General features: G+C 39.6%; 1 protein-coding gene across 4 annotated transcripts in view; it reads right to left on the bottom strand.

The window, feature by feature from the left end:
• Positions 1-24,383, bottom strand: part of TENM4 (teneurin transmembrane protein 4) — a 591,948-nt gene that overhangs the window by 130,108 nt on the left and 437,457 nt on the right. For all 4 annotated transcript variants that reach the window (XM_088068964.1, XM_088068961.1, XM_088068963.1 and 1 more), the window contains 3 exons: positions 18,727-18,828; positions 13,438-13,632; positions 9,020-9,220 (listed from right to left, as the gene is read on the bottom strand). In XM_088068964.1, the coding sequence (XP_087925090.1) occupies positions 9,020-9,220; positions 13,438-13,632; positions 18,727-18,828 (498 nt within the window). The remainder of the gene's footprint in view (positions 1-9,019; positions 9,221-13,437; positions 13,633-18,726; positions 18,829-24,383) is intronic.

Here is a 24,383-nt window from a genome sequence, read left to right as displayed (position 1 = left end):
ACCCTCCATCTCCAAAATGAGTAATGAAGGGGTTTGGTATAGTAATATATTTAAACTGATGTATGTCTGTCCTCCAAGACTGAACCTCTAATTCTGTAAACATACAGGATCAAGAATTCCTGCCAGAAACAGTAACAATGAAAACAGGAGCACAATGTACACCATTAGCTGCACAATGTACACTGGTACAGCTGGGACCTCTTTTAAAAAAGTGTCTCATTTCAAAGTGCAGTTTCAGCCTGCTTCATATTTGCATAACGGTCTTCCAATTCCTGTCTGGAAAGTTGTAATTCTGAGCAATGAAATACCATTAAACTGCTGTGATGCTTTTTATCAGCTTCTAGTTTCTACAGTATTTATACTCTACTTTCATCCTTCATTAAATGCTAAGGACTGACCACCATGTTGTGTCTAAAGCATCTCCTCTATGGCACTCTACGGCTGATTTACTTTTGTACTCGTGTCAATCTTCCATTTATTTATTATTACAAACGCTACTTTAAACTGTCTCTTGTTGTTGAATAGCAGGACATGAAATGCCAGGTATTGTCAGACTTCAGTCTTGGAGCAGAGATTTATTGAATAAAAATAAATATTCCAAAGTGCAGGATTGTATTTTTCTCTTTGATGCTTAATTGAATCTTTATGCTTTCTGGGACATGTAAAAGCTTCCCAGAAAAGAAACAATTCCTAATATATTAAATGACGTTCCTAAGAAGGATTCTTCTCTGGGCTAATTTTAATTTCCTCTGTCCATAAGGAAGAGATAATTTGACAGAAGCAAAGTGTTTTGCTCATGCTTAAAAAGAACTGATTTCTTTTCCAATTCTGTATGTTTTTGTTTTTTCTAAAATAAATTCAGCAGATCATTTACAAATGCTTGTGATGAAGTGATCACAAGCTAGATTTGCTTGGGATTCCCTTACTCAGAGCTCAGTCCCAATATGGATTCCTTTTTTTCCAGACAATATTTTGCCAAAGAATTTAGAAATTTTATTGTTATTCATCTTCTTGAAAAGGAGACACAGAACACATATGAAACATGCAGGGATGACATATCCAGAAGTCAGGTGCCTGTCTATCCTCACAAATGGGATGCATCAGCAGCTATTACAGAAGGTTTGTTTGCTATGCTGTCCATATGCCTCAACACTGATCTAAAAGGATCACCTTTACCGAAAAGCAGCAGAGCTCTCTGCAAAGAGCTAACTTTTGTCTGTGAACATCATTAGAAAGTGCTCATTAGTGCAAATTGTGATGATAGTTTTTAGAGTATGAACATCTTGTAATTTGGAAGAGGGCAGAGGGAATATACTAATTTCAGTGCATCCACTTCAGACAGCTTATTAAATCATGGATTTTTGGCCATTAGTAGACACTAATCCACTATATGACTATCATTGGTCTTAGATTGTCTTTTTCTTGCTTAGTTTTGATGTTATTATGTTTTACTGACTCACAGACTATTTTCCTTATTATCTAACCTTGGACATTCTAACTCAGAATGATATAGAATCATAGAATGGTTGGGGTTGGAAGGGACATTAAAAAACATCTCATTCTATCCCCCCTGCCATAGGGAGGGACACCTTCCAACAGAACAATTGCTCAAAGCTCCACCCAACCTGGCCTTGGACACCTTCAGGGATGAGGCAGCCACAGCTTCTCTGAGCAACCTAGTTCAATGTCTCAAATATGATTTGATGAAGCTGAAAACATCCAATAAACCTTTGCAGGAACTCTGATTGTGATGAGTTCCCACTGGGTTGGAGTGTAAGGTCACAGTCACAGGAGGTATCTACCAACAACAGCATGGAATTGACTGAACACTGGTGGAGAAGCCATGACATGGAACTCACAACCATCCTTGCTGAGCCATAAGTGGTTTTATCCAGCATAATCAAGGTGGATCATGGCAGAGACTGACTCCGCACAAGTATATGCCCTGCTGATATTGCAGCACTGTCCTGGTTAAAAGTAGGAATAGTCAGCAGCAGAGGTCCAGATTTAAAAATTAAGAGGCACCTCCTTTCAAAGGTAGTTGGAGAAGAAGCCAAAATTTGGTCATCTGAGACTTAGAGATACAAACGATAAGTTCTCAGTGATACAAGAAAACATGCTAATTGCTCGGTCATCCTCAAAACATGGTATTTTAACAGTACTCTATTTTAAACATGGAATTTAGTATCTTGTGGTGGTGTGAAATTTTTTAAACTAGTCACATTAACAGGAGCCCCACTGACTCCAGTACAACATTGCTGTTTTCAGTCAGAAAAGTCCTCAACACAAAGCATAATTGACCCAAACAAAAAGAACTTCTGAGCTCATGTTGTGTCTGCTGAGGTCACATTTGAGGATAGGGAAGAATGTTGAACTGGCATGCTGGGAATTTTCCCTAATCATTGTGGAAAACAAATAGGGGATAGCAACAGTCTTCCCACTGCCCTTTGTAGGGGTCCATAAATTTTCACTGATTACTGCTGATACAAGAGAGAACTTTGCTCTTCACAGAATGCCTAAGGTTAATGAGAATCAGGGACTGCTTGTTACACGACTGGACACACACTATTCTCAGCCTGAGACATGACCTAATCAGAGCAAATGCTTTGTGATCTAATGGTCAGAGACAGACTGATGATGTCATTGCTTCCACTGGTTTTGACCAAGTCTGAAATGATAGCTAGAACACAAGTTTTCAGTTCCTTCAATCTTCCCTTTGTCATTGTGTCTGACCAAGACTGCATGGACTGCAGCAGAGAAGTGGTTAAAAGTGAGATCCTAAACATGACCCAGAGTTGACAGAAGTTTGATGCATCTCTGGTTGGCTAGGGTAATGTCCTAAAAAAATTTCTCAGCTATCAGATTTAAAGTAGGAATCCATATTTTAAAGGTAAGTTGTATTTTCTATCTTAGTGGGAGTTCTCTCCCTCCCTTTATTATGTCCCTTTCATGTGCTGAGCACAAAGATACTTGCACTTTTGAAGAATAGGACTCGCTACAAAAATAACTTCAGCCCTTTTCAACTATTATCTTTTTTTCCACCACATCAGGGTCTCCTTACACACATTTTTAATAAACAAAAGGAGAGGGAGTAAAAGGATATTCAAATGAAAGCCTCCCTGAATACTTTTATTTCAAAGGTTTGGGCAGATTTTAGTCTTTTATTGCATTTTTAATAAAAAGCTTTGAAGACTTTAAAGGCTAAGTTCATCTTGGCAATGGGTAGGCTAAAGTCTCCACGAACTCAACTACATAAAAAAATCATGTTTTTCACAATGATAGTTATTATTAACACTGTTGATTTTCTAGATTCCCCAGTTTCTTCCCAACCCACAAAGCAGATATCTGCCAGGCAGAGCCTGTGAGAGCCTTGAGTGTGCACTGGGCTGCACATACTTTTTCCTTAGAGAGAAGAGTCACTTCTCTCCATACAAAACGGAGAAGATCACAAGTTCAGAAATCAGCATGTTATGCTTGTGCAAGGCAGAGGTTGAAATTCCTGCTAGTATGAAACATCTCCAAGCTTTCAACAACCACTAAAGGACCAAAGTAAGGCTTTCAGGAATGAGTCTGCAATTTAGGTATTGAGTCAGAACAGATTTTGATGGTGTATTCTGACAACCAGCTTTGAAGACACTGTGCTTCACCTGCCCCAGACTAATGTTTCTCACAGCTCTACCAGGGTAGTGAGATGAACAAGTTACAAGCTATGGGAAAAGCCTTCAAAGTGGCCTTTGATTACATAGCTGTGCTCAGTGACTTTTTCTTAAGTGATGAAGATATTTATGAATTTCAGGTGTTGCATCCTGAGGTTAGTTTTCTTGTTCTTCCTCATGTGTTTTAAAACTAAGAAAAAGAAAAATCAGCATCTTAGGCATTAAAAGGCGTCTTGGTCTACAGTATGGTACAAGCCTGCATCACATCAGGCTATATCACTGTTATATCCATCTTTTATAGAGACATTTTTACCTCTGAAGAAAACGACTGTTTAAAGGAAGACTTATATGAATGTTTTCTAAGGATGTTTTTTTATCTTGGTGGCCTCGGGCATGGCATGAAATTAAAACGGATCTTGTTTTCAAAAGTTGACATCAGTAAGCCCAAGGAAATAAAATTTTATCACACATGTTGTGTTAGCCCTGGTGCTGTTTGAACAATGGGGTATGACATTGTCTGATAAAATGTATGAGAACCCGCTTCTGTGACCGCGTGTGTGTGTGTGTGTGGGCACTCAACAGTCTCCTTCACAACACCACGTGAAAAAAAGACATTGCAATGTAAAGGTGCATTTACTTCAGCTTAATTCTATAAAAGTTCATGCTTCATGGTCTCTATCTATTTGGAATAGAGAAAAGATGCCTGTTTCAATGAACTGTACCAACTCTGTGGTAAGGAACTCTGTGGTGTGCTACCTGAAAGACTTTCACCATTGTTAATTTATACAACTAAATTGATACTAAAAAATTCAGTCATTACCATTAACTGATACAGGGTCTTAAATCTAATAATTGTTTGTGAATAACCTTCAATTGATCCATACTCCTGCAGAGCAAATAGGAGCTCTTCCATTGACTTAAATTCACCCTGCAGCCAGAGACATGGATTCACACACCATGCTAGTTTTATTTTAAATCCAACTTCTCAACCTACTGAAAGTAAGTAAAGTCATGGAAGGTGGGTAAATGGCTGGTCTTCTGCTATCCTGTGGCTACCCACAATACTTCCCCACTGTGCTTGGAGGCCAGGTTTATCTAGGAATATCTCTCATGTAAAGCAGTTCTCCACAACCCTGTAGCAAAGCTTGACAATCTGCATTTGCTTAAGGCAAATTTTAAATGCCTAAGTATTTTTGTGATTGCAGACCTTCATAACAAAGTGTGTCAGTAAGTCACTGGGAAACAGCATTTCATCCCTGCCACAGTGGGGACAAAAGGACAGTCATAAAGTAAAATGCCATATCCTCAGAAAACCATGTTAGCAGCAGAAGTGATGAGAGGAGCTATAATAGGACCAAAGTACTAGATTTCATGAGATATGGTCATGCAAGCTCAGCCTCAGTCTCTGGCCAGGCACTCTCTCTCAGTCTTTTCAAAATGAGATGTAAAATATCATAACTTCTTACTTCTTTACTGAGTCCCAGATTCCAGTTTCTAAGTCTTATCATTAAACGCACAGCCCATGATTTTATGTCTCCACTGGCAATTTAGGACTACCATATACAAAGTATTATTCCTATTACTGCTCTTCTCCAGTGTATTTTTAAGGGTCTGAAGTACTGCCTGGATGTCAACCATGCATAAACTGTATGAGTCATTATGAATGAGTGATAGAGAAGGATTCCTTATCTGCATGCAGGTCAATCTACAACCACTGTCAACTGCCCAAAAAAAGTCAGTACACTTATGACACAGAGAACATAATTTCTATTGCTGCTTTGTATATTCAACTTTGTAATGATTTGAGTGAATACTGGGAATGTGAAGATGTCAAGAACCAAAGACAGAACAGTGTGAAAATCACTGATTTAAATTTGAGGAGAGTGAAGGACAACATCAGATAATTTAAGTCCTTTAATAATGATTTTGCATCCAAGTCTAATGCTGTTTTGATGGGCCTGGGATTATACTGATGCATCAGTGAGATCCCTTTGGTAAATGGTGCATTACCCCAATGCAGATGACATGACTCACCTATTCATTTCACTGCAGTCAGCAAACATGTCTTATGGTATGTGGTGTGCTGCCTCTTGATTAGCCAGAAATAGCTGGCCCAGTTTAAATAGGTCAGAAATGAGATCATATCACTGTTTCACAGCGTAGCACAGGCCATTTTCTTCTTTCCACTACACTCAGAAAATAAGAGGTTAAGAGACCTGCCCTATAATGGCTTCATTAGTTGCCAGATAGGGCTCATAAGAAGTAAAGGGAGATAGCCCCCACATGGCCTGAGATACAGAGGGTCTGTGATAGCAGACTGGAGGAATGGGTTAAAATTTTTATTATTAGGTTCTTTAATTACCTTTCTTGTATCAAGCATTGCCTTGGACTTTTTAGCTGAACTGGGTTATAAAGGACTTTTCTGAATTTCCTTGTGCAACAGTGCTAAGATGCAAAAGGGAAATTATTTAATTATCCCATGGAGGAATCAAAATACCAGTTGTATTACTCAGTACAAGTTATCTCTGGAATTATTTCTTTACCTTTCTCTGAGATACTCTTTCTAGTATTTGGGAATTGGTCAAAAAGAGTGTATATTGAGGGAAAACTGATCGTACAAAACTGTCCCTTGCATGGAAGGAATCTGTTTGAGAAACATGAACTTTGAATCATGAAGGAATATGTTTGAGAAACATTTTCCCTGAGTTACAATTCTGAGGTAGTACGGTAGGAGCCCTGTCTCAGCATACCTTGGCAGTAGACAGACACAGAAAGCAAAAAAAACCCCAAAACATATAACTACTTTTTCCTACAATGCAGTTCAGAATAGGAATCTCACAAGAGATTGAACTGGCACAGCTTGTCTATGAAGGCTAAGTGGAATGCAAAAAGATAACATAAATAGGAAACAGAAATCTCTGTAATATTATTGTTTTGTGAAAAGTGAGCATTTTACCCAGTAATGTGTTCTGTAAGATTAACACTAAAGACAGGTAAAATCTACCTACTTAGCTGAAAGATGCAGTCTAAGGTTCAAAGAGGCTCTAGTTTTACCTTTTACATATGACAATCCACAGACTTCAGCTACTGCTTCCATACTGCCTGAAAACCTAAATGAATTCAGCATACAGCACTATAGACAGGTACTGTTCTTAACTTCAAGTTGGTAAGAGCTGGAAAATCCATTGTGCTTGCTCATATTCTGGGTTTTCAGATAATTATGCTGTTTCCAGGGTATGCCTTTCCATGTGGTTTATGAAAGGGGCTGTCCTTGGTGCAAATCCATGTGGGCACGGTTCTGTAGATTTCACTGTGACTGAACTCTATCTATCTATCTATCTATCTATCTATCTATCTATCTATCTATCTATCTATCTATCTATCTATCTATCTATCTAAATAGCACTAACTGCTTTGCTGAGCTGAGGGTGATTTCTGCAAGTACTTAGTTCTTTCCCTTAGTAATTCTTCTGTTTGCTCCTGTTTTGTAGGGTAATAAAAATCTGTCCCTTTTAGATGCTTCTACAGAACCTCCACCCCAGTGGGCTGAGCAGTGTGTTATTACATGCAATAGCATGCCTGCTCACTCTATTTTAACGATGAAAGTAAAGTACCACATATCCTTTGAGTAAATCTGTCTTTCAAATCAAGTAATCAATTCAGTGGAAAGGTCTGGGCTACAAATGGAAGTTTACAAATCACCTTAGCTGTGATTTTAGCTGTGAGGCACAATAACCCGAATGTTACAAGCAGCTCAGTGAGGAAAAAGGTCTTGGAATGATGCTCAAGTTTGTCTCAAATAACTTCATGCTGCCAAAGAAAGTTTGCACTAGATGGATTTATAAAAGCAGTATAAGGAAAGCTTATAAATCATCTGTACATGACCCTCCAGGTTAACAAAGGGAAAGTGAATTCTGTTTGCACACAGAAATAAAATTTTCTCCAAATCCATCCCTGCAATCCCCAAACCTCTGTACAAACACAGAATAATGACTCAATTATGAACTATGCTACAAACTACAAATAAATGATTACCTTTCCTCTTATGGTGCTTTTAAAAATAAACCTGCAGAGTATGGAATTGAAGATGTTAATATAGGGAAAGGAAAAGCCTGGCATCAAACTTATCTTCCATTCAATGTATGATAGCTTCCCTATCTACATCTGCAAAAGTTTTGATCTAGTTTCAGGACCAGACAAGTAGAGCAGGCCTCCTTTTCTGCTTATTCCTCAGTCCAGTCACACCCAGCCTAAATGATGATTGTCAAAAGGGTTTTCTTATGTTCTTAGCACCAGCATATTCAGTTTGCCTCATCCTTGGAAATTACTCTCTTAAAATACTTGCAAACAGTTAACCTGATTCTCTTTACTCATGATAGCAATTCCTCAGTGCAAATGTTGTTTACATAGTTTTTCTACTATATCCACTCTCCTAATAGCTTTTTTTTTTGGGTTGCTTTGCTGAAAATTCCTTTCATTTTACTGCCTATACTGAGCTGCCCTGGATTTCTGGCCTAGTTCCAGTCCAGTTGTGTAAGGTATAGAAACTGTTATTGCTGGGATCTCTTTTTTTGTGAGCACACAATACAGGACGAAAGCCAAAGGACTGATGCTCCATAGGTTCTGACTATTCAATGTATTCCACTATTTCTCAGTGTGGCCTCTAAGAGATAATTGCATTTGGAAGAAAATGGTCCTGAACAGTTTTTCTGTAGCCTTCAATTCACATACCTGATGCACATTTTGAGCAAGATGCCAATTGAGAGGAGGAGTAAGGTTGCTGTTCCAAACCTCTACACAAAACTGCCCATAAAAATGTGTCTTCTTGGTAGCTGCTTGTACTAATAAATACTTTTACTCAGTAAACTTATTTTTCAGTTGGTAGAGGACAGTCTTTTAATATGAACCTCATGAGGCACCCATCCTCCTCTAGCCTGGAAAAGCACATGCTTTGAATTCAGTAGGGAAAGGAGATCTGACAGATTACCAAATCTTCCTTCTTGTTTACAGCCACTAAAGATTATTTAGTCATCTCCTAAAAATCAAAACAGACCCTTTAGTGGCCACTGGGGTTCATCAAGAACTATCACCAGAACAAGAAGTTATATGTAGACCATCAATTACATTTACAGCCATATAATGAACAACAGCAAGCCTAGGTGGCTTTAATGGAGTTATTTATGATATTACTCTATGCTCAGCGATGGTAGCAGAATTATTTATGTAGTTGAGCTATGGAATTTCTCCTTCCAGTCATGCTCTACACGTGCTTCACTGGAATACATCTGTGGCACTTTTTTTGTAGATCTGAGTATTTCACAAGGTTTAATGAAAGACCGGCAGTAAGTCAGCGCTGGCGTTACCGATTGAGCAGTCGTGGCCAGTCCAGTTGGGGTCGCAGCTGCAGAGTCCAGTATCCGGGAGGAAGGTCCCATGACCAGAGCACTGATCCAGACAGGTGGCCCTTGGGGTCTCACAATTTGTTCCTCCCCAGCCAACTGAGCAGTGACACTCTCCTCGGACACACACGCCTCGTCCCGAGCAGGTAGGATCCATGCAGTCCACTACAAGTGAGAAGGAAAAGGAAGCAGACAGGGAAAGCAATGGGAATTTTGGAAAAAACCTATCAGACTGCTGTCTACACAAACATATTTACACAGTATCTCAAGGTTTCAACTAGAAAGCCCTGCTGTGTACAAAACAGATGCTTCATGCAAGAAGTCAGTGGCCCTAAAAGGCAGTGAGACCTAAAACACCTACGTGAAAAACAGAGAAAAATCTAGTGATGAAATCCATTATTTTATGCAGGTCTGCACTAATAAGTGATCCTTCTGGTAAGAACAGACTAATATCAATTAAGAATAGAGTAAGAATAATATTCTATCATACAGAGAGTGTGTCTTCATTTATTCTATTAGAATAACCTAAATTACTATTACTAATGAATTTGAAGCTGAGCCCTAGTTTTCTGAGAGAGAATTTTGCATAAAGATTCAGCAGAAGCTGACATTCTTGTTCAGCAAAATACATGCTTAAATTGAAGAATGTGTTTAAATCTATACAGATTTCATGGAGACTTAAAGAAATTTCACATTGAAATATATCCATAGAATTTTTTTCTGGAATAAGGATTAAAACAAAATAACCCCCCCTTTTTTTTTTTTTTATAATGGTGTTGCTCTGGTTCCATTTTTGATCAATTAATAGTCTTTTTAAAATGTTTGAGGCTTACTTCACCCCCCCCTCCCCTCCACAAAGAGGCACTTTCCTAACAAGATCAGAGACCATTTAGTTAGGGCTATAGCAATGTACACCAAAAGACCAAATGCACTCCCTCCCTGACTCCTGAGTTATGTGTTTTGTAGGCAACTGTCAGCTGCTCTGCCCACAGGGAATTTTACCCAGCAATCAAAAAATATGAAATGCACCAGACACCCTCCCAGAAAAACTGACTGGAGGGTGTCGATCGTCTATTTATAAATAAAAGCTGATAGGACAGCCTAGAGAAATTCTTCCAGTCTTTTGAAACGGTGTGTGGCAGTTCCCTGGGGATTGGTGACAAGTGTCAGTCTGGCTAAGCAGCACAGGAAAACTGTCCAGCTTCTGGCTCTGATACAGCAGAGCAGAACATGGCCACTGCACACACGGCAGGTTTGTGGTTCAGGTTTTACCCCTGGAAAAGCTAATAAGAATTCCACTGACCTGCTTAAGATCCAGAAACCTTAAAAGGAAACACAACAGCTGCTCTGATAATTCCCTGGATTCTCAAACCCTTCTCGGTCTGACAAGTAATGGCTCAGTTATTACTATCCCAAGGCATGAGAGAGAATTTTCTTTTTTGTTTGATTCCTGGAGCTCTGCTTATAGCTGGAACAATCCTCAAAAATTTTAAGAGGCTGGAAAGGATGAGTCCATAAATCTCCTTCACTGTTAGCGAGCTGGGAGTGAGGATGCCAATTTTAGCATGAGACCCTTGAAGCCCTGGCCCTGTTCTTTCTCAGCAGTAATAAGTATGAAAAGGACTAAGGGATGGAGTAGCAGCCTCGTCCCTTCTCAGCAGATGGTTTGAACATAGAGAACAAAGATCACAGGCTAACTGACAAGAGGCTACCTCCAGGCAATTAATCATCCCCTCTGAAGGTCAGTTGGGAAAAAGGTGAGTTTTACAGGGGCCTCCATCATAGGAGGCAGACAATCTGCTATCTCAGCTCTAACACAGATGATTATAGGAGGGGAATGTGCATGTCAGAACCCCCCATTTATCATAATCCCAAGGCCATTTTTCATGTTGAAATGAGCCCTTTCAGGAAATGTCACACACAATGGCTACTTTAATCTCAGCCTCACTAGCTCTATCTCTTTAGGCTTTCTGCACCATTGGAAGGGCCCTGGGACAGGATTACAGGCTTCGGAGTTCTTCTTAATCAATTGCTTAGTGGATTTGGAGTACAATAGTATACTTTTAGGGAGTGCTGCTTGACAAATTTAGCTGCTCAGCTCTGGGAGAACCAGATATGGGGAGCTGGGCACGAGGACAGAACTGACAAGATCTAGTATACCTGGGAAAGAAAGAAAAAAAAAGAAAAAAGCGTATGTCTGTGTTCTTGGTTGGAAAATCTCCCAAATGGTCAAGTTCTTGGTTGGAAAATGCCCTGTTTATAGTTTAGCCTTGTGCAGAATCTTTGCCACGGAGATAAATCATGCAACGCAAGGTTAGTGTCTCTTCTACACTTTTTCCCAATATGCTTCACGCTTCATTGGTCACACAAGTTATTAGGCTTATTCCGTGCCCAAAGAGTAACTTCTCATATTTCACTGCTTAAATTTGCTCCCCTCCCTGCAATGTCTCACTGGCTTCGGCCATGCCTTATAAAATATAGGCCAATAAACTAAGGAAGGAGAAAAGAAAAACTCGAGTAATGATTGTTGGCTGATGTTTTATAAACATTGCTGAACTTCTATGGGGGAAAAAGAAAGGACAGAAGAAACCCTGGAATGAAAACCCATTATAAACATGGACCAAGCAGTGAAGCTGAGAACTGAGAAATAATAAAAGTAATCAATACCAGATGGCCCTTCTTAGAAGAGAAATTAAAGAGTAAAAGCAATTTAAAAAATAGTATAAATCAACTTTTTAACTAAATCTAAATCTGTATATATATATTCTCAAGATTTCCCACATGGCATATTTCTGAGTTGCTTCCCCCCCTGACAACATAATACAAATTATGCCTTGAATATCAAAAACATGCATGCTTGGAAAAATACTAAACAGCCCATAAGAAAAACCATGTTCTCCTTGGTCTTCTTTCTTTTTCAAGTTTTGACCTAGTGGGACTGACACTGTCTCCCGCCACAGTGATAACATAAAATAACTAAGCAGTGCCTGGCTTTTCTGCTTTGAATGTGACCAGGGAAATAAAGGTTCCTGTTAGAGAAAGGGCAAATCTCACTCTGATTTACACACATTAAACACTTCTGGCTGGAGGCAAAATCAGGATCTTTTCATTTCTGTTTATCTAGTAAAGATATGATCTAGTAAATAGGAGGTCTACAGAGATGCTTAAAAGATACTTCAGTAGTCACAATCTTTGGGTTTTGCATGCCCCGCAGCTTCACTGAATTGTGCTTTAAGTCAAAATGAGGCTTTCTCAAGAGATGGCTTATTGTTATAAGAGTTGATACTGTCTTCATCTCTAACATTTACTGACACTGAAGCCATGCTACTTCGGAGATGTCCCACTCCAATACGTTTAACACATCAAAATAATTGCTATATTAGATGATATTTGAATGTCTCAATCCAATTCAGCCCATTTTCATTTCCTATAAAATAAAGCCATTTCAGATAAATCTTTATCATGCATACATGAAGACAACCAAAAATTAATTCAAGCCATTGTCATTCTTAAATATATCAAATGATGTCTTTATCAAGTGGTGAAGAGGCCTTACATATGTACCTTGTAGAAGCGCAATTTAAGAATAATTATTTATCAGGTCACTGGAAAAGAATTTGATAATAGTTTTCAAAAGTTTTGAGCATTATTCTTTCAATAATGCACTTTTGGATATATTTTTATACTCTCTGAATGATTTATATACTTGCAAAACTGTCCACTTTTTCATTTAGCAGTAAGAAGCAGTCACAGACTCAGGAAGATAAAGGTTTATGTTGGCAGGTGAGTTCCTACACAAAAAGATTAAAGATAAGTACTAAAAGCAGCCATAAATCTAAACATAAATGAAAAACGTTTGGGGGCTAATGTGAGAAAAAAAAGCTATGGAAGAGCCATTAAAATAATATCTGACTTCATAGCAGAATTTAATTCAAGTCCTGAGCATTCCTAAGCTTTTAGAGCTGACAAGGATCAGGGACTTTCTCTCACACACCACCATTTTGTGTATGTAAGCAACTGAAATTGCTTGGCAGAGCGCAGCAGAGAAGAAAGCACTCTAAAAGTAATTATATGTTTAGATGTGTAAATGGAAACGATGCTTTAATAAGAACATTTGAACATATGATTAGATGTTCTGGTCTTTCAGCTAGATTCTTCTATCTGAAGCATTTGATGGCTTTTCATCCAATTATTGAACAAGTATGATAGCTAACAAGAAGTTATGACAACATATCATTTTTATTTTGTACCCATCTATTGTATCTCTAAGGTGCCTATTACTGCTCTGTTTAAGTGCCAGTCCAATTCTGAATTGCCTCCATCCATATAATTACAGAACAACAATCAAAGCAAAAGGCTAATTGAAGGCATCTTGCAAATACCTTCTTCACAGCTCTCGCCTTTGTATCCCGGGTTGCAGATACAGGTGCCCATGATGCATGTGCCATGATTATTGCAGGAGACATCAATGCACTGGTTTGTTGGGACATCACACTCCGCTCCCTTCCAGCCACTGTGGCACAAGCACCTTCCTTTCATGTACTGCCCATTTCCACTGCACAGCACTGGGCAGGACGCTATGGACAGACAACAAAAATCCCATTAAAACAAGTGGAAAATCACTTAAAAAAGGAGAAAAAGAGCCCAGCATATGATTTACATTCTTTAAACATGGTCTTCACTGGGATATGTTGCTGTTTGTTTTCCCAAAACCAAATCTTTTACATGGATGATACCCAGCTTGTTAACTGTATTCTCCTATGAGTGTTTAGAACAAAGAGTGCCCTTAAGTTAGACTATCTTCTTGCTTTGTGTCTCTGATACCTTTTTTCACTAAACAAACTCAAAGTTTTCTTGTATTCTGATTTTACAATGTACAATGTCTTCTTTCTGCAGCATCACTGACCTTAGATTGCTTATCACTATCCCTGACCTGCTGCCAGACATTCCTTGACACTGCCTCTGCTGTGGACCTCAGTGGCACACAGATCACACCCCTGTTTTTTTCTGGGTTAACTCCCAGCTTTATGGGTTTCAGTCACTGCTTTGCTCAGAGCCCAGAATGCCACATTAAGACTATTTACCTGATTTAGCTCATGTCATACCATCAGCTACCAACTTTCTTCACTGAAAGGGTTATCAAGCACTGGAACAGGCTGCCCAGGGAAGTGACTCAATCACTGCCCCTGGTGGAATTTAAAAGATGTGTGGATGTGGCATAAAGGGATATGGCTTAGTGGACTTGCCAGTGCTAGGTTAACAGCTGAACTTGATGAAGAGTTTTACAGGTCTTTTCCAACTTTAACAATTCTGTAGTTCTAACTGAATATCCAGCCCCCAGTTTTGGTTATCACCTCTGCTGGACTTGATTCATCACCAGCCACAACACAAAATTGGCCTCTACTGTTTCCAAGCTCCCTGTAATAAAAGCTGTGTAAATCTGTCCTCTGAAATTTATATAATTTATAAAGGATTTTAAAAGGATTTTTAATTGTCCCTGCTTTTAATTGTCCTTGTCAGCAAAGTCAGCTGACTCTCAAGGCCACACAGATACAGGATTTCTGCCCTGTGATAAAGGTAAGGAGAGGAAGATGACAAGCTCAAGCTGTGGCATGATAGATCCCAGGATTAAGCATTTTCAGAGCTAAATTTGGAAACTGTCAGGCAAAGCTGGATGGGATGAACTGATGGGATACAGAACAGGTTCTCCAAGGAAGGACAGGGTATCAAGGACCAAACCTCAGCCTCCATGACCACAGCTTTTTGTAATCACTGCTCTCCAAGCCTTCTCTAGCTCCTTTCAGATGATGCCTTCTCCTTACTCCATTCTCCACACCAGCCACATTATGATCCTTTTGTCCTTTGCTCTGATTTTCCCAAGGAAGATGCTGATTTCAGTTCCTCAGAAACAATAGCCTTTTCCTGTTCACTCTACCTTGAAACTTCTTGCTCAAGTACTGTTCTCTTCCATTTAATTTTCCTGAAACTCAGTTGCAAGAACATACATTCAACACAGACTGCTCTTGTTCACTGTTGCACATCAGCCTTAGGTGAGAGCAGCTGGCCTTCTCATCTGCCCCTCAGAAAGGCAATTTATGAACAATTTTATGCAAGACAAATGTGAAATGAATATTCCATTCTGCTGCTTAATTCAACTGCATTAGACACGTGATGAATCCTCTTTTGCTTTGTTCCTGACTTTGATTATGTGTGGGCAGGGATATTACATGGTTAAGGAAAGCTTTCCTTTCCTTCTTTTCCCATCTTTTGAGACAGTAATCTCACAAAGCACATCAGGAGTTGTTTCCACGCATCCTTGTAGTCAAGTCAGTTTGAGTGTTCCAGAACTACAGCAGCCTCAATAAAATACAAAGCATTGCCAACTCTGACTGTTAAACTAGTTTGATATGCAGAGAAGTATATTTGCTTGACCAAGACAAAAGAGGTTTAGGAAAGAAAGGAATTTGGCAACTGTTATTACTAAGGAGCACTTTGTTCAGTTTAAAGGAAACACGTTGCAATGATGCATTGCAAGTACATCATTTGCAAGATGGTATCTACCTATAAAATATGAGATTTAAATTGTTTAAGATACACCGTGTTATGTGCATGGTTCGCAGCACACTCACTCTGTAATTTCATTTTTCAGCTAAGTGATGGAATTTTCTGCCCCTCCCATCTCAAATTTCAATGCTCAGTAATGGACATTGTTCTTTCAAGGCACAGGAAGGGGATAGTCTGCAGTTCTTTTCAACAAGAAGAAAGAGTAACTGCCTTTAACCAGAGAGAGGTTGCTGAGAAAGACTTACATGTTTCCTGACAAGACAGCTGATCACTCAGCAAAAGATCAGATAAATTACTGGCCATCTGCAGTGAGACTGACACTCCACAGAGCCTTCTGTGGAGAACACCTTCAGCATCACCTGGAAAGCACTGCTATAAATGTCAAGGCAATGGCAAGAACAAGACCTCCTCTGTGGCATGCAATAATGAGTAAAGACAAAAGAGGTTTCTGAATTTTTTCTCCTGTTACTTGTGCAACTCTTTTCTATACATAAAGATATATAATTATTATTTGATCAATCAGATTTCAACAATGTCGACGATGGCAAAATTATAGTAATTCTCTAGTGTAGCAATGATAGCACCAATCCAAATGCATATCCTGTTTCCTGCAAAGTTGAGTTTCAGAGAGTAAAATCATTTGTTTGTTTGCTTACTTTATGCAGAACTTGAAAACACCACCTCCTATGTCCAAGAAAACCTTCAAAAAGCCTATGGAATACACCTCTGGTGACTTGCTCTCATTTATTTTGTTTAAAATAATTGGTTAATAATACATTAATAATTAACCATTACTAAGAAGTGTATGGCTTTCTGCTCCAGTTTCCCATTCATTTGGATGGCGAATTACAAGGCTGAACTGAAACAAAGGAGCACCCAAGAAATCCATAGAATTCTTCATGTGAGCAGGAACCTGCTCTTTGAAGTATTACTACTCTGTACAGGGATTGCGAAGGGCTGCAGATGCATACTGTGACAGCCTTATACATGCAGTCCTTTGAGAGATTTGTAGCTCAAAAGAAGGATCTTGGATGATACTGAAAACCAACAGGGTCAATGCTGGGATCCTTGGATCTCATCCTCATGGCAACATAATCTATTTAACAAGCCCAGTGAAATGCATACATAAATATTATTTTGGCACTCCAGGTATTAATCTGTCTTCCTAAAGTCAGAGTGCAACCTGTGATTTGAACCCAGATGACTCTGAACGAAAAGACAGAGTTGAATAGAAGGTGTTCATAGAAGCTGGAACATGTGCTCTGGTGAAATGAGAGACACACATGGCTCCACCAAAAAGCCTGAGAAAATTTGGGATATAGCCCAGGAGGGGAGGGCTTCTCTGAAAGTGGATTCAGAACAAGAGTTTAGGTATTCTGACTAACAGTAAAGAAAATTCTTCTCCACAAACTCTACAGGGAGCTTTGAGGGGAACAGGCCCTGAACTTCTGCCCCTACTGAAAGTTAGGAGGTGTGAGCTGGAATATGCTATGGGACATGGAAAAAACTCCTTTTGTCTCCAGCTCCAGGGATTTGAAAAGGAGCTTGGAAATGCAAACCAAGTGTAAGGAAATGCAAACCAAGTGTAACCTGAGTCAGCAAGAAGTTTGACATAACAGCTCTCAGGGACGAAGCTTGCCACATCCATCTTGCTGGGCTGTGAACTCTGAAACCCCGCCGGGTTCAGCCCGGCCTCGCTGCCTCGGCAGGGAGCTCCTGTCTGCCCTGGAGGTGCACGGCTTCTTATCTCTGTCTCCTGGCTCTCTGCTGGGATGTGACCCAGCTCAGCTGGAGGGGGAGAGGGACGGGGTTGGACAGAGTTTAGCTCTCTCTTGGGAAGGCGCCAGCCTGCTTTCCAAAGCAGCGACGAGCCAGGGTGAAGGCTTGACCTGCAGGCCTTACCGAAGCTCCTTGGGTGGGCACTAATGTTTTATGCTACCTCCCTCCCCAGATTTATAAATCTGTACTTAGTTTGTTGGACTGTTTCAGCCAAAAAAGGTCTTGAAAATGTTGATGCACAGTATCCTGTCATTTCCCACATGCAAGGTTTTGATATCTTGGCTTGAAATGTGTTCTTACTAAAAGTATTTCAGTTTGTTTTTTAAATGTTTAAATAACCTAAAAAATTCAGGCCAAAGAAAACCCTTCCAAAACCATTTATTAAAAATACTTATCACTTGAGCAGAAAAATGTATTATACTGTTTACTGAGGTATGTCTCTTTCCCCGTCCTTCCAGTGTTTTTACTTCTGGCCAGAACAATCAGTTGTTCCTGCCATTATTCCACTCTTAGCCTTACTCCAAAGCCCTACCCTATTCCCCACAGCCAGACTCAGGCAGACTTGCAAGGTACTTTTTGTATAATCAGCATCTTAAAAGAAAGTGTTGTTATAGTGTCATGCCACTCTATGATAAAAGTGCTCTGCTAAACAAACCATAATGCCACATTTATAAGTCAGGTTTTCGAAAGTCACTTCCAGAGAGAAAATTTCCAATGTGACATTTTGCCTGTCCACAAGCAGCCCAAGGGGTTGTGTTGTTGTTAAGAGCACAGTAGTCACAATTAGTATAGAATCACAGCATCAAGGTTGGAAATGCCCTCCAAAATTGAGTCCAACTCCTAGCCCAGAACCGCCAGCCCACCACTAAACTATGTTCCTAAATGTCACACCTACACTCCCAGAGAGGGTGATTCCCTGAGCAGCCTGTCAAACCCTTTGCTGAAGAAATTTTTCCCAATAGCCAATGTAAACCTCCCCTGGCACAACTGGAGGATGTTTCCTTTTGTCCTATCACTTATAACGTGGGAGAAGAGACTGATCCCCACCTGGCTACACCCTCCTTTCAGGTAGTTGTAGAGACCAGTAAGATGTCCCCTGAGTCTTCTTTTCTCCAGGGTAAACACCCTCAGCTGCTGAGTGAAACTTTAGCAAATTTGTAGTGAACAAATTCACAGATCAACTTGTTTCCATTCTACTGCAGCATTCCCACACTGGGTGAAGAGTACTTTTCAAAAGGCACCATCATGAATATGATTTCCAGAAGAAAAATGTTAACTGAACAGGAGAGGGGAAGAGTTAATTGAGTTAATCAAGCATAAATTCCTACCTCTGCCACAGTCAGGGCCCAGAAAGCCAAGGAAGCAATGGCAAGTCCCAGACACACAGTCTCCATTCCCATAGCAATTGCTGGGACAGTTATCCACTGATTCTGTAAAACAAAAGAAAATTCACACACTTCTTTAGGCAAGAAAACACCTCTGAGTTTAGGAGGGCTCTGGATGGGCAGGACAGTTGAAACTTCAAAGAAATTGCTGCACTCGGGGCAAAAGCATTAGTGTGAGCTGCACTAAACCCTGTTCATTCATTTACACCAATGGGTGGCTCAACTGCAAACAGTGTGATTAAATACAAGCTGCTCAGCACCCACCAGGTTTGGCATTGTCTCATACCTGAAAATTTCCAAATGTCTTTTCTTCCTGTATATTTTTACAACCATTCTTCCTCTCTGAATTTATTGCAGGGATGCAATACACACCATTCTCATGGCAGAACATGCACTTTTGGTCCAGTTTTGTTGACGTGATTAAGCGACCTTGAGGCATTTATTTGTGCAAAAAAGAGCTGAGTGATGATAGATATGTTCTCCTATGAACTCACTGAACACAGACCCTTGGTTCATCCTAACTGCCTGTTCAAGAAATACTTCTAACCAAATTTCTTCTTATTTGCTCTGCAACATTATATTGAATATAATTCATTATACATGATATAATATATAATTTATATATTCAACAGCTGAAAGTGCTGGGGCTACTATTCAGTTTTGTGGAACAGGAATGGGTCTATTCCACATTTTCTTCTGTTTCTAGTTACCATCTTAAATTCCCTGACTTTGGCAAAAGTACCAGCTATTCATTTTTCAGGGTAAGTTAACAGGTAAGCAAATGTTATCTAGCACTTCTCTTTTGAGGAGAGTTCAGAATATTTGGGTTAAAACATATAATTCATAAAAGAAGAACACAAGCTGGTAAATACATCAAAAAGAGAATGAAAATAATCTTATTTTCTTACATTAAACTGTGAGTGAAGACTGAGTAAATGTGAGTGGGGCTTTGAAAGACATTGTAATAAATGCTATGGCTCATTCTACAGTGCTATTTCACATTTTCTCTGAGGGAGATGCCTATCCAATGAAAACCGTATTTGGTTATACAGCAGGAGCACTGGTGGTACACGTGGAGTGGGGTGAAAATCTCAGCCCTGTGAATAATGACTGCATTTGCACAGATGTACTTCATGAGACCTTGTGCAAGCAAAGTTATTTGTAAACTCCCAATCAGTGCAAGTGAAGAGAACCAGTGGCAGCAGAGATGTGCAGATTAGTTCTAATCACAAATGAAAGGAAGATGGTTTCTGGATGGGTGTTTGCCAAAGAGCAGAAGTTTCTGAAGGACATTTAAAAGGCTGTGGTGTATTTTAGTCATAAAGGACAACAGCAATTTTAAATAATAAAACCAGTTTAAAGCATTTATGTTTTAAGTCCTGGCTTCAGACATCTCATAAGCAGACAGCTCCATGCAGCAAGAAAGGTACAAGGAAATGCTGTCAGCTCTCTAACACTCAGTAGTTAAGCATTCACTTGATGGTGTATGGAAATACAGTCACAACGTGCAGTCAACCCTTTAGGCTTGAGCTGCCATCTTTATTCCAATCAAAGAGCAGCCATGCTTCCTAGAATAAAGAAATAACAACTCAGGCCTTGTGCATTTATACTGATATTTGGGAATATCATCTCTTACTTCACAGCAGGTATAAACACAAATCTGTCCTGTAAATTAAAAGTTAATATTAGCACATGTGTATACAATCTTCAGAACTTTGACATGGGTTAATGTCACTGCTGAAAACAAAAATTAATTCACTTTATGCCTTTTTTCTCTATTTTTTTTTTTTTTTACAATACTCGGATGTTTCTTTTCTTCAAAAAATATATGCAGAGATTTAGGAAAAAATGTTATTTATGTACATACTTACACACATGAAGACCATACAGAGTGTGAGTTCTGAGAAACAAGATAAGAGATGGGCAAGGAGATTTAACTGTTCCTGTTGCTGAAAGGGTCAGTCCATTTCCTCTAATCTCATCCTAAGAACAACTCTAAGCTCCCTCCTCTTGTGCTGGTTCTGGCACTTGTCAGACTCTCCAATGATGTGGTTAAGCTCAAAAGGTGGCAAAAAAAATCAATGCAGCAGAAAAAAAAGCTAAAGCATTTTTTTTTCTGCTGCCTGAAAACTGGGAAGACAAGGGCTGTGCTATTCAGCATCAGTACAGTTGTCCCATGACACCTCACCACCCCACTGCCACACTGGGTCAGGGGCTGCAAGGAGGAGCAACACTGCATAGATGTAACACGTGTGACCTTTGAAGTCCAGGGGAATACCTCAGGCCTTGATGCAGGACAGACTGCCAGCACTAACAACACCTTTAGAATATTAAAAACTATTTTTAAAAGCTTTTTCCCAAGTGTTTTCTTTAATGGACTAAACTGAGGTCTTGAAAAGGAGTAAATATCCATATAGTTTTCTTGGTATATTTTTGCAATATAATATTTAAGCAAACTAGTAAAAAGACCCACGGAAACATTTAGAAAGTATCTAAAAAGTAGCATAACATCGAGTATGGCAACTGTTCCAAAGTGTGACAATGCACCACATCAGTAATGGTAGACTTTGTTACTGGAAACAATATTTTGCAGTTACTGTGGGTTCAGCTGGTGTGTCTGTGATGCCTAGAACAAGACAAGCAAGACTCTGCATACCAATCTGATGGCAGATTAAACTGAGTTACTTTATCCACTACAATGACTATGTATAAAGGGATTTAGAAGTTCAGAGCGTCCACGGAAATGGAGCAGACCTGTGCTTAGAGAACCAACCTTTCCAGAATCTCTGGGTGAATCCACGTAAGAACCTTTACTCTGGGTGCATCCTTTCCTCCTCTAACTAGTTCAGCACAGACACCTATAACTGGTCAGATCTGTGCTGACAGTGACTGACATGCATTAAAAAAAAAAATTCACATCTATATTCTGGTTCATATGCAGATCTGGCATGTCTCATTGCAAAGCTGCAATGATATGCACACCTATCACTTCATCTATCACTATCTCCTCCATCTTTGGTTTCCCAGACACTTCTTTGCAAGTGTGGCCAAACTGCTTCATGCCATATAGTGGCTAGCTCAAAAGGAATTAAGAAACAGGTGGATGAAAAACCCATTTTAACTTCCTCACTGAAGCACCTCAGTAGCTCTTACTTGTGGCCTGAATACCCTATACTATTAATAATAGAGTAGGCCCTTAAAAATCCTTTCATCCCATTTCACTGCTTTGTCTCATGTCCCTTGTTTTTCTAATATAGCCATAAGTAACATTTTAATGTATTCTCATTTTACATTACCTCTATTTGCTCTAGAATAACCTGTCTGATAGAGATGAGATAAAGTGAAAAGAAACCCTACTCCCCCTGTGACTTGCATCACTTGCTGTTTTTTAGCAGTTAAGGATGCAAACTTTGTTGGTGATTCAGGGCAATTACGGTCTTCACACGCTCCCAAAAGTTCTACACTACTGAGAATCAATTCTGAAAAGCGATGAATGTTCATGCAGCACATCTTTGTCTCAAAGCTACTCCCAAACAACTCCAAAGTATTTCCATAAAGGAAGTGTTAAATGAACACAATTTTTTTTCCTCAGAAACTCTAGAGCTAATGAGCACAAACAAGGCTGAGTCTGAGGCTTGTGAGCAGCAATTCTGCAAGCTGTGTGTGCAACACTGAGCATGCTCCTATTTATATTCTTAGGCAAAATCACAACCTGGAATTTCTTTTTACTTTGAAGGTTGCAAGCATTAGCAAGTTATACTCACTCAAGGCTTCTCATAAAAACCTCTGTTTTCATCCTAGGACTGAATTTTGCTTCAGTAGTTACAGACTGCCAGTTGGGCACCTCAGACAATTTTCTGGCCCTCTGGTATGTGTAAGTGCACACACATTCACACACACTGTTTTAACACCTACATTTCAAGCTAAAACGGAGGAGGCAGATGACTTGGCATCAGAAATTAGGGAGTTGTGATGGGAGAACCCTGGAAAGAATGAAGAATCAAACAGACATTTTCAGAAGCTAGGGCTTAGCCAAATTATTATCACATGGGATAGAAGGGACAAACTTTAACATTCAGGAAGTCCCTAAGACAGTGGCACAAAGCCACTGTTTTTCTTTTGAGTATGTTCACAGTCAACATTGCTACAGAGGTGATACACCACCAATCAATAAGTAAAAACAGGTCACTGCCAATATGGCTGGCTTATAGTCTCCATTATACAGCTTATTCTGTAAGCTGTTCACATAATTAGAGGAGTATTTTCCAGTATATACAAAATTCCATATGGTGTTTTATGAATAGTACCATGGGAACTCCTTTAGAGAATCATGACAATGTTTTTGTTTTGTTTTATTTAATTTTGTTTTATTTAAAAGTTCACTGTGAGACCATGAACATTTTTTTTAAAAGATATATATGTTTTCTGTTTCCAGTCTGATTCCCACAGTTTTCTATTGGCTTCCAAATTCCCAAAGAGATCTGACTGACACCAGCTGGTAAGGGCAGAGATTAATAACTGGAGGGGCTGCCAATGGACGATACATGACGCCTTTACCAGGTTTTGCTATTGTGTCCGAAGATAACACGGAAAGCACAGTTTCCATGCCAACTTTCAACTACCAATGGCAGCAGAAGTCAAACTTCCAAAATAAAACAACTCACACCAGGGACACACTGGAAAAACTTGAGGTGGTGGGGTTTCTAACACGGAATGCAGAAGCTTGCTAAGGAACTAAGTGTTCTGCCAGCTTCACAATCTAATTAGCAACTGAAAAAACAAGCCATTTTACGGAATCACAGAATCACTAGATGGTTTTGATTGGATGTTAAAGATCACCTGGTTGCAATCCCCCTGCCATGAGCAAAGACAACTTTCACTAGACCAAGTTGCTCCACGCCCATCCAAACTGGCCTTGAACACCTCCAGGGATGCATCAGCCACAGTTTCTCTGGGCAGGCTGTGCTAGTGCGTCATCACACAGTGAGGAATTTCTTCCTAATATCTAATCTAAACCTGCTCACTTGTCAGTTTAAAGCTATTCCTCCTTGTCCTATCACTCCATGCCCTTGTACAAAGTCCCGCTCCAGTTCTCTTGTAGCCCCCCTTAGGCTGGAAGAGCTGTAAGGTATCCTTGGCATCTTCTCTTCAGGCTGAGCAACCCCAACTCATTGAGCCTGGCTCCATAGGATAGGTGCTCAAGTGCTCTGAGCATCTTCACAGTTTTCCATTATAAATATCCTCATATTTCTTTGAGAGAAAGTCTAAATGACATAATGAGACACTTGGTCTTCAGATCCACACTCTCATTTTGGAGAATGGTATGGAAATGCACTGTCTGACAGAGCAGGTACTCCCTAGCCTAGGACAGCCTACCTCAGCCAAGAAAAGGAGGATGTACAAAACTCTTTCTGGATTCATAAAAATAAGAAATGGAAAACATCCATTAAATGTGAAACCCTAGACTTCTCGAAGAGCAAAACTCCTCTTCTGAAGGACTCTTTAAGGTTCTTTCTGCTCATGAGCTTTAATTATCAAAGCAAAGAAAGAAACAAAATACCCTAAGTATCCCCAGCAGCTACAATTCAACATATTGCATA

Source organism: Pseudopodoces humilis, chromosome 2, assembly GCF_049639895.1.
Source record: "Pseudopodoces humilis isolate 2021_Gansu_Grassland_sample_001 chromosome 2, ASM4963989v1, whole genome shotgun sequence".
Taxonomy (NCBI): Eukaryota; Metazoa; Chordata; class Aves; order Passeriformes; family Paridae; genus Pseudopodoces; species Pseudopodoces humilis.
The sequence above is the reverse complement of the archived record's forward strand: the minus strand, read 5'-3'. Positions and strand labels throughout refer to the sequence as shown.